This window comes from Hylobates moloch, unplaced genomic scaffold (assembly GCF_009828535.3).
Source record: "Hylobates moloch isolate HMO894 unplaced genomic scaffold, HMol_V3 SCAFFOLD_20, whole genome shotgun sequence".
NCBI classification, from domain to species: Eukaryota; Metazoa; Chordata; class Mammalia; order Primates; family Hylobatidae; genus Hylobates; species Hylobates moloch.
In genome coordinates this window covers 39,614,249-39,630,938 of record NW_026652295.1, presented here as the reverse complement: position 1 = coordinate 39,630,938, position 16,690 = coordinate 39,614,249, and the positions used below count along the sequence as shown (strand labels likewise).

Here is a 16,690-nt window from a genome sequence, read left to right as displayed (position 1 = left end):
CCAGTTGTGGGCACCAGTGCCGATGAAATGGCCTGGGAGGCTCCCCGCAGCCTGCCTCGTGCTCCAGGATAGTGGCTGCCATCAGCCCCAGCCCAGAATCAGGCTTTCCTCCTCATGGGAGCTTGGCCTTTTCTCTTTCCTTCTCTGCCGTGTCAGAGACATTCCCCTCTGGATTGGAATCACCACAGGCTCCCCTGCCTCACACTCTCTGGGAGCACTCTGGACTGAAAGGAAGTGAGGCCATTTGGCCTCAAATTTCAACTGCCTTATTAAGACACCTTAGGCAAGCTCCTTAATCCCTCTAAACTCCAGTGCCCTCGCTTGTAGAAATAAATAAACAAAACAACCACTTCCCCTACTTTGCAAGGTTTTTGTGAGGTTGAAAGAAATAACATTTGTGGCTGGACGTGGTGGCTCACGCCTGTAATCCAGCACCTTGGGAGGCTGAGGGGGGTGGATTACTTGAGGCCAGGAATTCAAGATCAGCCTGGCCAACATGGCAAAACCCTGTCTCTACAAAAAAAAAAAAAAGAAAGACAAAAATTATCCAGGCATGTGGTGCATGCCTCTAGTCCCAGCTACTTGGGAGGCGGAGGCAGAGAATTGCTTGAATCCAGGAGGCCAAGGTTGCAGTGAGCCAAGATTGCGCCACTGCACTCCAGCCTGGGTGACAGAGTGAGACTGTCTCAAAAGAAAAAAAAAAAGGAAAGAAATAACATTGTGAAGGTCCTTGGCCAGGCGACTGGCACATAGTAGGTCCTCAATAAACACTGGTTTCCTCCATCTAATGCCCAGCAACATGATGCCTCCATGAAGGCCAGGATCTTGCCTGGTCACCTCTGTCCCAGCACCCAGCAGTGGACCATATGCAACACTTAGTCCAGTGTTGAATACAGTTCACCTCTTCACACAACACGCCCGGGTGGCTTGTTAGTATGAACATAACTTTCTTATAAGGAAATCAAAGAAAGCCTGATATGCACTGGCAAGACAGACGTAAGCACATCACCAACTAGGGTGACCCGTCCTGGTTTGTTCAGGGCTTTTTCAGTTTTTGCACAGAGAGTCCCAAGAAACCACTCAGTCCCAAGCAAAAAGGGGAAGTTGGTCACCCAATCTCCCACTTCCACAAGGCCCAGCTTAACACATTAACTGGTTTTCTCAAGCTCCTGCTCCCAGTTTCCCATTCCTCACTCCCTTGTTCCCAAAGGAAGGAAGGAAAAAGAGGAAAAAAGGAGGTGAGACGGGAGGAGACGGGAGTGAGGGAGAATGGCCTTTCCAGGCCCTTTTCTAGGTTTTACCCTCCAGATTAGGGCAGTACACCCTTCCCACCCATCCCCAGCTGCTGTAGTCTCTCTGACCACTGGTGCTTCCCCTGTGTCTGAGGTCAGATAGTTTATTAGGTTTATTACTCATACTTTGTCCCAGTTCCCCGAGCCCAATTCCACAAGGCAACATGAATGAGAGCCAGGTACCTCCTGTACAGGCAACGAGTTTGGATCACAGGAGAGAAACCCCCAAATTATGAGACTTGGAGTTTATATAGAGAATCTGGTATATCTTCCTCTCTGGAAGAGAGAGAGAGAGAGAGAGAGAGAGAGAAACCTTTACTCTGGAATGTAAACAAATCTCCGGTGAAGAAGAGGAAGAATGAGAGCAAATCTCTGGACGTTGCACTCAAGGTATGTTTGCTATTCAATCACCCTTCAACAAAACTTGGCCAATACCCTTTGCACAGAAGGACTAGAACATGCAGCAATGTGAAAATATTCGTGAAGAATTGTCTTCCAACAGAGAAGATAGAGCATTCATGAAATAAAAATAGTATGCCAGAATTTAAAAATGCTCAAAGAATAAGGAATATCTTGTCTTGTAAATTAAAAATATTAAAAAATAACATTTTAAAAGACAAAAATAGAAGGATGGAAGAAAATGAGGAAATCTCCTTGAAGGCAGAACAAAGGAGACAAAAAGATGGAAAATGAGAGAGAAAAGATATAAAAATGAGATGAACACACAACATTCAATAACCAACTAGTTAAGGAGTTGCAGCAAAATGGAAGGGGAGAAGAAAATGGACACATAACTATCAAAGAAAGAATTTGTTTCCCAGAACTGAAGAATGTGGATCCAGATGGAAGGGTTCTAGAGTGTCCAGGACAGTAAATGAAGAAAGACCCAGTCCAGGGCACAGGATCAAGGTGAAACTTCCTGTTTGAGGTTGTACTGCATACAACCTCCTAAAAGCTTGGATGGTGGTGGGGCATTCCCAAAGAATTGAGAGTGAGAATGGCATTGGGTGAGGTGCAGGGCACTCTACCTTCCTCCTTCACAGCTGTGCACCCTCAGATTCTGTATTAGGAAGATCCTGAAGATCATCTTTCCTCTTTCTCTCTTGTCCTCCAATTGTCACAATCCTCCCGTCTCACCCTAGCTGGGCCACAGCCCCTGCAGGCTTCTAGCTTTCTTTGGGTCTTCTCATCCTGTCTTGCCCACCCTTACCCTCAGGGCAGTTCCTGAGCACTGAGCCAACCAGGGCTTGGAAGAACTCCCTTTCCCCACCCCTGGATGTGCCCATCATTTCCTTTCTCCCACCCCACGTGACTGTCTGAGGCAGATGTTTCCTGCCCTCAGGAGAATGCTGCATCAGTGCCCAGGCAAGCCCAGGAGTTGACATTTCTCTGCCCAGCCATGGGCCCCAACCTGCTCTTGCTGCTGCTCCTGGGACTAGAAGGTAAGGTTCAGGAGGAGCTGCAGCTCCGGGCCCCATATACTCAGCCCATGCCCAGGAGTAACGTGTTATTGTGAATGCCACACCCATACCAGCAGCTGGGCTGGGAGGTGCTCCCGGCTCCTGCCCCAAATTCTCACCTCCTTTCCTTCCCTAGGTCAGGGCATAGTTGGCAGCCTCCCCGAGGTGCTGCAGGCACCCGTGGGAAGCTCCATTCTGGTGCAGTGCCACTACAGGCTCCAGGATGTCAAGGCTCAGAAGGTGTGGTGCCGGTTCTTGCCAGAAGGGTGCCAGCCCTTGGTGTCCTCAGCTGTGGATCGCAGAGCTCCAGCGGGCAGGCGTACGTTTCTCACAGACCTGGGTGGGGGCCTGCTGCAGGTGGAAATGGTTACCCTGCAGGAAGAGGATGCTGGCGAGTATGGCTGCATGGTGGATGGGGCCAGGGGGCCCCAGATTTTGCACAGAGTCTCTCTGAACATACTGCCCCCAGGTGAGTTATCCTAGGCCAGCTACCACCCCTTGGACCTACCCTCCCCACCCCCACCTATTGCCAGGGTTCTTGGGTTCTTGAGAAGTGGGGGCCCCTTGGGAGGAGGCATTCCGAGGAGATATCCTCTTGACAGCTCTGCAGGGAGCGGAAACCAAACTGGGTGGGAAGTCTGAGATAAATCAGCTGAAAACCATCCCTTTCCCCCTTCCACACTACTGCGCTTCCCCACAGGAAGGCATGTTCTTCGCACCCCAGGGACTTGGCCTCTTCTTCCAGCATTTTCAACATACTTGATGCTAACTTATTTTTTTAATTAGAAATATTTTAAGCAATGTTGAATCTGAGTGTATAAACCAGAATTAATTTTTGTAGCTTCCAGTGTTTTATTCCTGTAATAGTGGGCTTGACGGCTTAAGAATTATGGAATTCATACCTTAATTAATTTTATAAGTCTTCACAGGGCATCTAGTATGTCTCACTTACAAGTAGGTACATTCAGTTCCTGAACAACTTCAACTCCTTTCGTTTTAAAAATGCAAAAATGTGATTAATATATTTTTTTTTTTTTTTGAGACGGAGTCTCGCTCTGTCGCCCAGGCTGGAGTGCAGTGGCGCAATCTCAGCTCACTGCAAGCTCCGCCTCCCGGGTTCACGCCATTCTCCTGCCTCAGCCTCTCCGAGTAGCTGGGACTACAGGCGCCCGCCACCACGCCCGGCTAATTTTTTGTATTTTTAGTAGAGACGGGGTTTCACCGTGGTCTTGGTCTCCTGACCTTGTGATCCGCCCGCCTCGGCCTCCCAAAGTGCTGGGATTACAAGCGTGAGCCACCGCGCCCGGCCAAAAATGTGATTAATATTTTAAGCCAATATTCTTGACCCTATTTTCAGTATTAAAGACACTGTTTTTGCAGGTTTCATTCCCACAGCCCATAACTTTTCTAGTATATAAGCATTTGTTAAAATAAAATTTTAAAATATTAAAAACGGGGTTTTTTTTAAAGAAAGATAGGATGTTCTAAAACTAAAAAATGGTCAGCTACCTGAAGCACAGACAGCCACTCCTTTTCTTTTATGGATACTGGCCATTTTTTCACCTTTAGGTCTTCCTTTTCTCAAGTATTTTATGCCCAATCCCCAAATAATAAAATTAAGTAGAGCATTTTCCCTTCCCTTGTTTTTTATTTTGTTTCATTTTGTTTTGTTTGAGACAGGGTCTCACTCTGTTGCCCAAGCTAGAGTGCAGTGGCACTATTGGCTCACTGCAACCTTGGCCTCTCGGATTCAAGTGATTCTTGAGTCTCAGCCTCCTGAGTAGCTGGGACTACAGGTGCCCACCACCATGCCCAGCTAATTTTTGTATTTTTAGTAGAGACGGGGTTTTATCATGTTGGCCAGGCTGGTCTTGAACTCCTGACTTCAAGTGATCCGCCCGCCTTGGCCTCCCAAAGTGCTGGGATTACAGGCATGAACCACCACCCCTGGCCCCTTCCCTTGTTTTTTTTCCGTCTAAATAAGAGGGTAGACTATGTTGTCATTAGAATCCTTCTCATCTCAAGCCTGTGGTTATTGTTTTATATTATAAATACATTGTTAATCCTTGTAATCCTTTGCCCTCCTCATTCCTTGACACTCTGAGTTACTAAATTCAAGTTTTAACTCCCTAAAAGGCAAATTGTGACAAGATGAGACTCCCTGGGAGGAGGGTCAGGGAGGCAGGGACCTGGGTCCCCGACCTGCTGCCATGGGGCAGGTGCTGTGGAGGATGATGTTCAGGCAGGCAGGTGGTGCATAGCATCCAGAGATGATGTGGCTTGCAGCTCAGGCAAGCATTTAGCTTCAGAGAAGGTGGTCAAAGGCAGCCTAATGGGCACCAGGAGGGCAGGACATGTGCCACAGCAACCCCAGTTCCTGGTGTGGCATAGGATGGGGAGTAGGAATGGTGAATCTCTCAAGAACAAGGCAAGGCCCCATTCCAGTCGGTCTGAAAGGACTGGCCAGGTTCCTAAGACAAGTCTCCAGGCCCAGAGAAACCAACCCCAAGTCCTGCAGCCAGAAGTCAAACATATCATATGGGTGACAGAAGCCTTGTCCTCAAACTGAGTCTCAGAATCCCAGCAAGCCTCTCAGCAAGGGTCAGTTGGTTAGTGTTGCATCACATGAGGGCCCAGCCAGATTTCCTTCAGTCCTGAGGGCAGAGCTTGGACTGGGGTTGCAGGTATGTGAGGAGGCCCCATTTAAGACCCATAAGATCCAGGAGCTATGTCACCATTGAGGATGAGAACTGGAGAAACCTATTCGGGTGGGAAGGAGAGGTGGGTACAGATCATCCAGTAGGTGCTTTTACACAGACTGAACAGCTTGATAAGGCCAGGAGGGTGAGGGGTAGAGCAGGTAAAAGGGAAGAAATGCAGCGGGAAGATGGGGGGAGCTGCTGGTAGAGGGAAAAGTGGGTGTAGTCACAACCAGGTAAAGACATAAAGAGCCAGTGTCATTTCCTGATCTGTGGAGTGACAGGCCCCTAAAGAACATCCCAGCCTCCCCTTTCTGTGTTTCTTCCTGGGGTCCTCTCCTTCCTTGGCTCCACTCCTCCAGTCCCTCAGACCTCAACAGGATATTGAAGCCTGCCCATACGGGCATGCACTCAGTAAATGTTTCCTTCTGACTCCGTTCCTGGCCTGACAGAGGAAGAAGAAGAGACCTATAAGATTGGCAGTCTGGCTGAGAACGCATTCTCAGACCCTGCAGGCAGTGCCAACCCTTTGGAACCCAGCCAGGATGAGAAGAGGTACTGATAAGATTGGATTTGGGAGGCCAGGAGAAGGGTGGTGGTGGAGACAATGACTTGTTTAGACCTCCAAACTAAATCGAAGGGGAAAACCTATGATTCTTCCCACCTCTGGTGAACTTCGAGACAGACAGACAGACAGACAGATACATACTTCTCTGTCCTGGGTCAGCAATGGTCCCTTCATGCTAGTGATTCTTTAGCCAGGATACCTTAATGAGTTCCTCTTCTGCCCTACCTCAGTCAGCTCCCCTCATTCTATTTCATCTCCCTCTCCCAACCAAGAATGTAACCCTTCTGTCACTGCTCCAGGGCTCCTGGCCAGCAGCTCCCCACAGGCTTCAGGTCTAAGCCTGTCTATCCCTTTCTGTTCCTCAGCATCCCCTTGATCTGGGGTGCTGTGCTCCTGGTAGGTCTGCTGGTGGCAGCGGTGGTGCTGTTTGCTGTGATGGCCAAGAGGAAACAAGGTAGGTGGCTATCTTCCTATCTCAGCCTGGCCCTACCATTCCAGTATCCACCAGTTGTGCAGATGAGGCCAGGAGTCTAGGTCCAATCCCCCTACAAATGGATTTGCCTGGGCTTAAGTCTCAAGGCCCCCATATCCTAGAATTCCCAGGGCTGAGGGATGGAGGGGAGGGAAGGAGATTCAATGGGAGCAGTCTTCGGAAAGACAGGAATTAGAAAGGGTAGGGCAATGCAATGGGAGGAAAGGCATTGGAGAAGGTGGGGAAAGGGTCTCAGGAGGTAGGCTGAGTGCTGAGGTGGGTTGAAGGGAGCTCTGGAAGCAGTAAGTAGGTGGGGAGATTTATGGAAGGCTGGGGAGATGGAAGGGGTAAAGGTTTGGTGGTGGGAGTGGGGAAGGTGAGTCTGCAGTAGTGAAGAGGTTTCAGAGGCTTCTGAAGGAAGGGAGTGAGGGAAGGGCTCTGAGCCAGCCCCGAAAGCAGACTATGCTGCTGTTGTCTGTCCTGCCAGGGAACAGGCTTGCTGTCTGTGGCCGATTCCTGAGCAGCAGAGTTTCAGGCATGGTAAGAGGCCTCTGCAGGCCCGCAGCCAAACTCCCCAGACTTTCCATTCATCTCACTCACTGAGAGGTCCTAGGATGATGGGTTGGAGAAAGGACTGGGACCTAGTTGGGGTCCAAACCCTTTTCCTAAATGCTGTAAACTTGACACTAATGGTCTCCCTTGGCATCCCACCCTCCCAGATTTGGGGAGAAACTTGGGGCTTGAAAATCTTCACAATGAAGCCCTCTTGCCCACTGACATACTCAGGATTCAAGAGATAGATCTACTATGGTCCTGGGCTTCCCACCAAAGGGAGTTCTGGGGCAGAGGGAGGCATTCCTGATTTGCCTGCTTTTGTTACAGAATCCCTCCTCAGTGGTCCACCACATCAGTGACTCTGGACTGGCTGGTGCATTGCCTTTGGATGTACCACACATTAGGCTCGACTCACCACCTTCATTTGACAATACCACCTACACCAGCCTACCTCTAGATTCCCCACCAGGAAAACCTTCACTCCCAGCTCCATCCTCATTGCCCCCTCTACCTCCTAAGGTCCTGGTCTGCTCCAAGCCTGTGACATATGCCACAGTAATCTTCCCGGGAGGGAACAAGGGTGGAGGGGCCTCGTGTGGGCCAGCCCAGAATCCACCTAACAATCAAACTCCATCCAGCTAAGCTGCTCATCACACTTTAAACTCATGAGGACCATCCCTAGGGGTTCTGTGCATCCATGCAGCCAGCTCATGCCCTAGGATCCTTAGGATATCTGAGCAACCAGGGACTTTAAGATCTAATCCAATGTCCTAACTTTACTGGAGAAAGTGATGCTCAGACATGACTGAGATGTCTTGGGGAAGACCTCCCTGCACCCCACTCCCCCACTGGTTCTTCTGCCATTACACACTGGCCTAAATAAACCCTAATAATGATGTGCAAACTCTTAATGGCTGAATGGGAAAGGAAACTGCCCAAGTTTGACTAATTGCTTGGCCTGTGAACGGAAAAGACTCTGGTCTAAATTTTGTGCTGTATGATCTCCTGTCTCTCGTCAGTGGGGAAATGGTTTCCTTCCCCGGTCAGAACACTACAATGCAGTTTGATTCAAGGGACACTGAAAAGTCTTCTTCAAAAGTATTTTTTGCTTATCTCATGATGTCTCCAAGTATAGATTCATTTGCTTGAGTCAAGGAAGCTCTTCTCCTTTCTGCTCTGCACCTTGTGAATATGTGACATGATGTGAAAGCACATGATAGGGTGGGGGTGGTGTTAGGTTAATGATAAGTTAGAAGAGACCCAGGACAAATGGTGTGTGAGAAATGGGACTGGAAAGAAATAGGAATAAGGACAGAAATGGAAATAGACACCAAGTCTGTTCCCTGGCAGGACAAAGGATTTTCAAGCATCAGAAGACCTTTACAGACATCAGTCTTACCAGAGCTGGCTGTCTGTTAACTAGGTAGTCATTTGGTAGCACTGTTTCCTTTGGTCTAAACTCTGGAGCCCGGGAAGGGCCCCATGGAGAAATGAACTGAGGGGAGAGAAAAGGGAATGGTAAGGGAATGGCCATGGTCAAGTATAAATGAAAGCTAGTCCAGGCTAGGGGGTGAAAGAGCCTTTAAGGACTTGCCAGAATTTCTTCTGAAACTGTTCAATTTGAAAATATAGTCATTCCTCCATACCCATGGGTTCTGTATCCATAGATTTAAGCAAGCGTGGATCAAAAATGTTAGAAAAAAAGAAATATTAGATATTTCTTTAAATATTGGAAAAAATGGTTATGTCTGTACTTAACATGTACAGACTTTTTCCTTGTCATTATTCCCTATACAATACAGTATAACAACTATTTATATAACATTTATATTGCATTAGGTATTTTAAGTAATCTAGAGATGATTTAAAGTGTATGAGGAGATGCAAATACTACACCATTTTATAAAAGCGACTTGAGCGTCCATGGATTTTGGTATCTACAGGGAGTTCTAGAACTAATCCCCTACAGATACTGAGGGATGTATGCATTTGCCCATATTGGGATGAAATGCTTAGTAACCCAGTCTTGTTACAATCGCAAATAGCTAGGCATAAAGAGGTTTTCACCATCTGGAGGGGCCCTAAGCTTAGCTTAAGCACCTCAGGAAGAAGGACAAGCGGTGTGCCCTGGGCTCCAATTTGCCCACCAATCAACTAATGACTAGGGACTGCCTGCTGGGGAGTGGAGAGGTGGCAGAAAAAAGAGCAGAATAAAGACTAAAAAGAACCCTCTGGAAAAACTCGCCATGGTCTAAATATATTTAGAGCTTTTTAGAACATGACAGAAGTAAAAAGTGTATTTTTACTTTTGAGTACAAAGGAAAATACTAAGAAAGATAACAATCAATTGAGAGGTGAGGAAGAGGAAATATAAAAATTCCATCATTGATCATGATAGGAAGTCTATAAATACCAACCAAAGTCATAGTTGTAAAAGTAACTTCTAGGATGAAAATACTGCCATTCAAAATTTTAGAGTAAGAAACACATGCAATATAAAGCAAAGCAAATGCAGGCAACATGGTGAGATGACCTCCTTATATCAGAACCTTTGGAATTCAGTTAAAGAAGTGCTTAGAGGAAAATTCACACTCTTAATTAAGCATCTTACTCAAACAGTTAATTTTAAAAGAGAAAAACAATATAACTAATACATAAAATAACAGATTCTTTGAAATAAAATGAAATTAAAGAGACACTGTTAGGCAACTTAAGAGTGAAATAAAAAATGACAAAGGAGAAATAACACAGAGACAATGAAAAAAATAATGAGAGTATTTTGTGCCAAAGCTGGGAGTATTGATGGAATGGGAATGATGACAAACAGACCTGAAATAACTTTTTTGGTTGAAATGTTCTGTATCATGATTGTGCTAGTGATTACATAGGTATATATATTTGTCAAAAACCTATCACTAAAATGGGTGCATTTCCCTATATGTAAATACTATTTTGATAAAGTCGGCCTAAAAAATAGTTGAAAGACTATTGAGGAATAGTTAAAATAATTTTAGAGAGAAAAGAGCCCTTTAAAGAATGAACCAAACTCAGAAGCCATAAAAGAACTCATGCATTAAAACTGATACATGGCAGAGTAAGAACCTTTGAAAATTCTCTCCTCCAAAAAGCAACAAGAAGGCCGGGCATGGTGGCTCACACCTGTAATCCCAGCACTTTGAGGCTGGGGCAGGTGGATCACCTGAGGTCAGGAGCTCGAGACCAGCCTGGCCAATATGGTGAAACCCCATCTCTACTAAAAATACAAAAATGAGCCGGGTGTGGTGGTACATGCCTGTAATCCCAGCTATTCAGGAGGCTGAGGCAGGAGAATTGCTTGAACCCAGGTGGTGGAGGTTGCAGTGAGCCGAGATTGTGCCACTGCACTCCAGCCTGGGTGACAGAGCAAGACTCTCTCTCTCAAGAAAAAAAAAAAAAAAAAAGCAACAAGAAACAAGAAAACTGGCAAATATATTCAGAATCAACTTTTTCAGAACTCTGGAAATTAACCAAAGACTTGCATCAATAGAGGGAATGTTTACTTAAGAAAAATGTCTTTCTCCCTATCTATCTGATTTAAAAGAGAACTTCATAGAGTAACAATTATAAATCTAAAGTTAAAATTATCTGTTTAACAAAACAGAAGGCAGTTGATGAAGAGAGGAAAAAAGACATAAGACAAACAGAAAACAAATAAAATGGCAGGCATACATCTAACTTTATAGTAATTACATGAAATGTAAATGGATGAAACATTCGAATTAAAAGGCAGAAATTGGCAGAATGGATTAAAAACACATGATCCAACTACATGCTGCCTATAGAAGAAAAACTTTAGATTAAAAAACACAAGTTGGTTGAAAGTGAAAGAGTGTAAAAACATATACCATGAAAAGTAGCTAAAGAGAGCTGGGATGACTATACGAATATCGGGCAAAATAGAGTTAAGACTAAAATTGTTACTAGAGACAAAAAGGACATCTTATAATGATAAGAAGGTCAATCCATCAAGAAGATACTACAATTATAAATATATATGCACCTAACTATAGGGTTTCAAAAAATGTGAGGCAAAAACTGACAGAATTAAATGAAGAAATAGAAAATTCAACAGTAATAGTTGGAGACTTCAATATCTCACTTTCAAAAGTGGATAGAACAAGTAGACAGAAAATCAGCAAGGAAACAGTAGACATAAACAACTCTATAAATCAACTAGACCTAACAGACATTTATAAAACACTCCACCCAACAGCAGTAGAATACATATTCCTCTCATGTGTACATGCAGCATTCTCTAGGATACACTATATATTAGACCATAAACAAGTATCCATAAATTTAAAAGGATTGAAATTAGACAAAAATATGTTCTCTTACCATAATGGAATAAAATTAGAAATTAGTAACAGAGGTAAATTTTAGAAATGCATAAATATGTAGAAATTAAACAACATACTTCTAAATGACAGCTGTGTTAAAGAAGAAATTACAAGGGAAATTAGAAATACTTTGAGATAAATAAAAATATAAACACAATATACCAAAATTTATGGGATGCAGCAAAATCAGTGCTTAGAATGAAACTTATAGCTTTAATCACCTACATTAAAGAAGAAGATCTCAAAACAGCAACCTAATCTTTTACCTGAAGCAACTAGACAGAAGAGCAAGCTAAAATCAAAGCAAGCAGAAGGAAGAAAGTAATAAAAATTAGAACAGAAATGAATGAAATGAAATAGAGAACAGAAAAATAATAGAGAAAAATCAACAACACCAAGAGTTGGTTCTTTGAAAAGATCAACAAAATTGATAAACTTTTTTAGCTAGACTAGCCAAGAAAAAAAAAAAGACTCAAATCAGTAAAATAAAGAATGAAATTGGAGGGAGAACTACTGGCATTAAGAAATGAAAAAGGATTATAAAGGAATACTATGAGCAATTGTATATCAACAAATTAAGATAACCTAGGTGAAATGAACAAATTCCTAGAAAGACACAAATTACTGAAACTGACTCAAGAAGAAATAAAAAATTGATCTATAGCAAGTAAAGAGGTTAAATTAGTAATTAAAAAAACTCACAACGAGAAGCCCAGGCCCAGATGGCTTCACTGGTGAATGCTACCAAATATTGAAAGAATTTTAAAACCTACCCTTTACAAATTCTTCTAAAAAATAAATGAGAAGGGAATTCTTCCTAACTCATTCTATGAGGCTAGTATTACCTTAATCCAAAAAACAGACAAAGAAATCACAACAAAAACAAAAACAAAAACACTATAGACTAACATCCTTTATCAATGGAGATGTAAAAATCTTCAACAAAATACTAGCAAATATAATATAGTAACAAATAAAAAGTATTATACACCATGACAAAATGGGATTTATCCCAGGAATGCAAAGTTGATTTCACATACAAAAATCAGTCAATGTGATATTATACCATATTAATAGAACAAAGGACAAAAACCACATGGTCACCTCAACAGATGCCAAAAAAGCATTTGACAAAATCTGACACCATATGATGTCAAAAATACTCAACAAACTAGGAATAGAAGGGAATTTCCTCAAGATGATAAAGGCCATCTATCAAAAGCATATAGCACACTTAAAGGTGAAAGACTGAAATCTTTCCCCCCAAGATTGGGAACAAGACAGGAATATTCACTCTTCACCACGTTTATTCAACATTGTACTAAAGGTTCTAAGAAAGAGAAATTAGGGAGGAAAAAGAAATAAAAGGATTCCAGATTAGAAAGAAAGAAAACCATCTATTTTTAGATGACATGATCTTGTATATATAAAATCCTAAGGAATCTAAAAAAAAACTTAGATCTAGTAAGTTCAGCAAAGTTTCAGGATGCAAAATGAATACACATTCTCTAACTTGTCTGGGAAAAAAAGAAAAATATATATATATGCAAAAATCAGTTGCATTTCTATATACACTTGCAATGAATAATTCAAAAATGAAATTTAGAAAATAATTCCACTTATAATAGTACCAAGAAGAATATGATATTTAGGCATAAATATAACAAAAGAAGACTAATATTTATACATTAAAATGACAAAACATTATTGAAAGAAATTAAAGAAGACCTAAATATATGGAAAGATATCCCAGTTTCATGGATCAGAGGACTTAGTATTGTTAAGGTGGCAATCCTTCCCAAATTATTCTATAGATTTGATACAATCCCTATCAAAATTACAGTTGTCCTTTTGGCAGAAATTGATGAGCCAATCCTAAAATTCATATGTAAATGCAAGGTACCCAGAATAGCCAAAATAATTTTGCAGAAGAAAAGTAAAGTTGAAGGATTCACACTTCCTGATTGTAAAACTTACTATAAAGCTACAATAATCAAGACTGTATGGTACTGGCATAAGGATAGACATATAGACCAATAGAATAAATGGAGAGGCCAGAAATAAACCCATTCATTTAAGATCAACTGATTTTCAACAAGGGTGTCAAGACAATTAAATGAGTGAAAGAATTTTTTTTAAAAAACAAATGGTGCTAGGACAACTGGATAGCCACATGCAAAAGCATGATTTTGTAACATGACCTCACATGATATACAAAAATTATCTCAAAATAAATCAAAGACCTACATATCAAAGCTAAAACAAAAAAGTCAAAAGAAGAAAACATGAGTAAATCTTTGTGACCTCAGATTAGTTGATAGTTTCTTAGATATGACACTTAAAGCACAAGGATCCAAACTAAAAAATAGATACATTGACTTCATCAAAACTAAAAGCTTTTGTTTTGCAAAATGATTCTGTCATGAAAGTGGAAAGACAACTCACAGAATTGGAGAAAATATTTGCAAATCAAATCCAATAAGGGTCTAGTATGCAGAATATATTTTTAAAACTCGTAAAACGCAGCAATAAAAGGCAAAAACTCCAATTAAAAAATGGGCATATAATTTGAATAGACATTCTCCAAGAAGATATACTAGTGTCCAGTAAGCTCACGAAAAGATGCTCAACATCATTGGTTACTAAGGAAATATAAATAAAAATCATAAGATACTACTTCATACCCACTAGGATAGCTATAATAAAAAAGACAAACAAAAACAAGTGTTGGCTAAGCTGTGGAAAACTGGAAGCCTTAATCATTGCTGGTGAAAACGTAAAATGGTACAGAGGCTTTGGAGAACAGTTTGACAGTTCCTCAAAAAGTTAAACACGGGCCGGGCGCGGTGGCTCACGCTTGTAATCCCAGCACTTTGGGAGGCCGAGGCGGGCGGATCACGAGGTCAGGAGATCGAGACCACGGTGAAACCCCGTCTCTACTAAAAATACAAAAAATTAGCCGGGCGTGGTGGCGGGCGCCTGTAGTCCCAGCTACTCGGAGAGGCTGAGGCAGGAGAATGGCGTGAACCCGGGAGGCGGAGCTTGCAGTGAGCCGAGATCGCGCCACTGCACTCCAGCCTGGGTGACAGAGCGAGACTCCGTCTCAAAAAAAAAAAAAAAAAAAGTTAAACACGGACTTTCTGTATGACCTGACAATTCCTGGAAACGCCAAGATAGGTATATACGCAAGAGAATTGAAAGCCTATATTCACACGAAAACTTGTACATGAATGTTTACCATAGCATTATTTATAACAATAGTTAAAAACTGGAAACAACCTAAATGTCCACCAACTGATGAACAGATAAACAAAATGTGGCATCATGTGTCACAATGTGGTACAATGGAATGTTACCTGGCCATAAAAAGTAACCCTACACCATAAATGAACCTTGAAAACATTATGCTAACTGAAAGAAAAGGCCATGTATAATAATTCCATTTATATGAAATGTCCAGAATAGGCCAATCTTTAAAGACAGAAAATATATTAGTGGTTGACAAAGATTAGGGGAAGGGGAAATGTGGAGTGACTGCTAATGGGACCGGAGTTCCTTTTTGGGGTGATAAAAATGTTCTGGAATTAGACAAAGGTGATGATTGTACAATCTTACAAATATACTATAAAGCACCGAATTGTATACCTTAAAAGGGTGAATTTTATCTTAATAAAAAAAGTGCCAAAAGGGAATGCTAAAAAAAAAAAAAAAAAAGGATGAAGTAGTGCAGGGTGTTATTACCTATCACCACCATTTGTGGGAAAGAAGGATGCAGTAACTATATACTATTGCTTACATGTGCATAGTATAATTTTGCTAGGGTACACAAGGAAGTGGTAACACTGATTATCTCTGGGGAGGGCAACTGGTGTCTGGAAGACAGAGATGGGAAAGAGTTTTTCACTGTTACACACTTGTTTCTCTTGAATTTTGTATCACATAAATGTAACATCTACTTTTAAATATAAAAGCTGAACCAATAATAATAGCTACCAGTCACTGAGTACTTACTATATGCCCGGTGCTTTATAGTCATTTAGTCTTCACATTGACAGTCTTTTGTCCTATTTTTAGGACAAGAGGATATTTTAACTCCATCTAGAAAGGAAAAAGAAAACTTTTCTTTCAGAAAAGGAAACTGAGCCATATAGAAGATAAATTATATGCCCAAATGGATGCAGCTAATAAGCAGCAGAGTTAGAATTTCAACCCAGCCTATCTGATTCCAAAGTCCTTGTCTGGACTGCTACTATATATTACCTCCCAGAAATTTAAAGGAATGAGGAAGGAGGACAGAAAGTAGGTGAGAAGAAGAAAGAAAGGAAGGGGTAAGATGGGAGGAATGCAAGGGGGAAGATGAAGGGAATAGAGGGACAGGAAAAAGAAAGGTAGCCAGAGGGAGAAAAGTGGAAGGAGGAAATGTATAGATTGCATGATTTAAAGGGTAAGTACAGGCTTCCCTTTCATAAACTTCTCTCTTCCTGTCCTTAAAGTTCTGATCTTGGCCATTTGAAGAGAATAGTGAGGACTGGGTACAGGAAAGCCTAGTTCCCATGAAAGCCTGCATAGCCTAACATAATCTCTGGAATCAAATCTGACTTAGAAGCTCAGCTCTACTATTTTGTGGCTGTGTTTGTTGGGGTAAACTCTTTCTAGGCTTCCATTTCTTCATCTGTAATATGGGATAATAATAGTACCTGCCTCACAGAGTTGATAGAGGATTTAAACAATGTATTTCAAGCACAAGTAAGTAAATAACGAATTGCAGCTATCATAACATTAGCAAATTCACTCTATGGACACTAGATGATTGAGTTATAAAGTGTAAGAAATCAATGGGAAGATCATACTTAGCAGAAGAAACACCATCAAACAGATAAAGGCCAAAGATGGCAACTCCAAAGAGAAGAAAAAGGAAGAAAGCTAAAGTTATACATACTCTGGCAACCTCACAATTTTACCTGGGAATGCCCAAATCACATAGCACAATGGAGAAATGGATTCCCACAGTCCTTTGTACCTCTCAAAAGACTCCTTGACTTCTTAGGAGCCCATTACCCTATCTGTGCCAAAAGAGGGCAACACCAAGGCACTTGCACTACCAGCCTTCCTTAAGTAATGGCAATTTCTTTATTAGGGTCATAGTTTTTCATCTGCTAATGGATCTCACCTTATAAAAGATGGAATCAGTTCATCTTAAAGCCTTCCAGGCCTCCGTCTACTCCTGGTTTTAACTTCTGGTAGAGTTGTGCTAATGACTTTTAA

The 16,690-nt window shown here is 42.1% G+C and overlaps 1 protein-coding gene and 1 long non-coding RNA gene across 3 annotated transcripts; one reads left to right on the top strand and one right to left on the bottom strand.

Annotated features, from left to right (window-relative positions):
- Positions 1–2,630: 2,630 nt before the first annotated feature.
- TREML1 (triggering receptor expressed on myeloid cells like 1) lies at positions 2,631–8,032 on the top strand. Of its 2 annotated transcripts, XM_032141113.2 has the most exons (6): positions 2,633–2,734; positions 2,889–3,221; positions 5,904–6,006; positions 6,385–6,473; positions 6,979–7,031; positions 7,374–8,032. In XM_032141113.2, the coding sequence occupies exons 1-6, from the start codon at positions 2,692–2,694 to the stop codon at positions 7,686–7,688; spliced, it is 936 nt and encodes a 311-aa protein (XP_031997004.1). In that variant the 5' UTR covers positions 2,633–2,691; the 3' UTR covers positions 7,689–8,032. The 2 variants fall into 2 exon arrangements, with proteins under 2 accessions (XP_031997005.1, XP_031997004.1); XM_032141114.2 differs by lacking the exon at positions 6,979–7,031 and having other exon boundaries at positions 2,631–2,734.
- Positions 2,880–16,672, bottom strand: LOC131382089 (uncharacterized). The gene is made up of 3 exons (XR_009211261.1): positions 16,596–16,672; positions 15,437–15,523; positions 2,880–3,124 (listed from the first exon to the last, which is right to left on the bottom strand). It is a non-coding gene; the product is annotated as an uncharacterized LOC131382089 (long non-coding RNA).
- Positions 16,673–16,690: the final 18 nt, after the last annotated feature.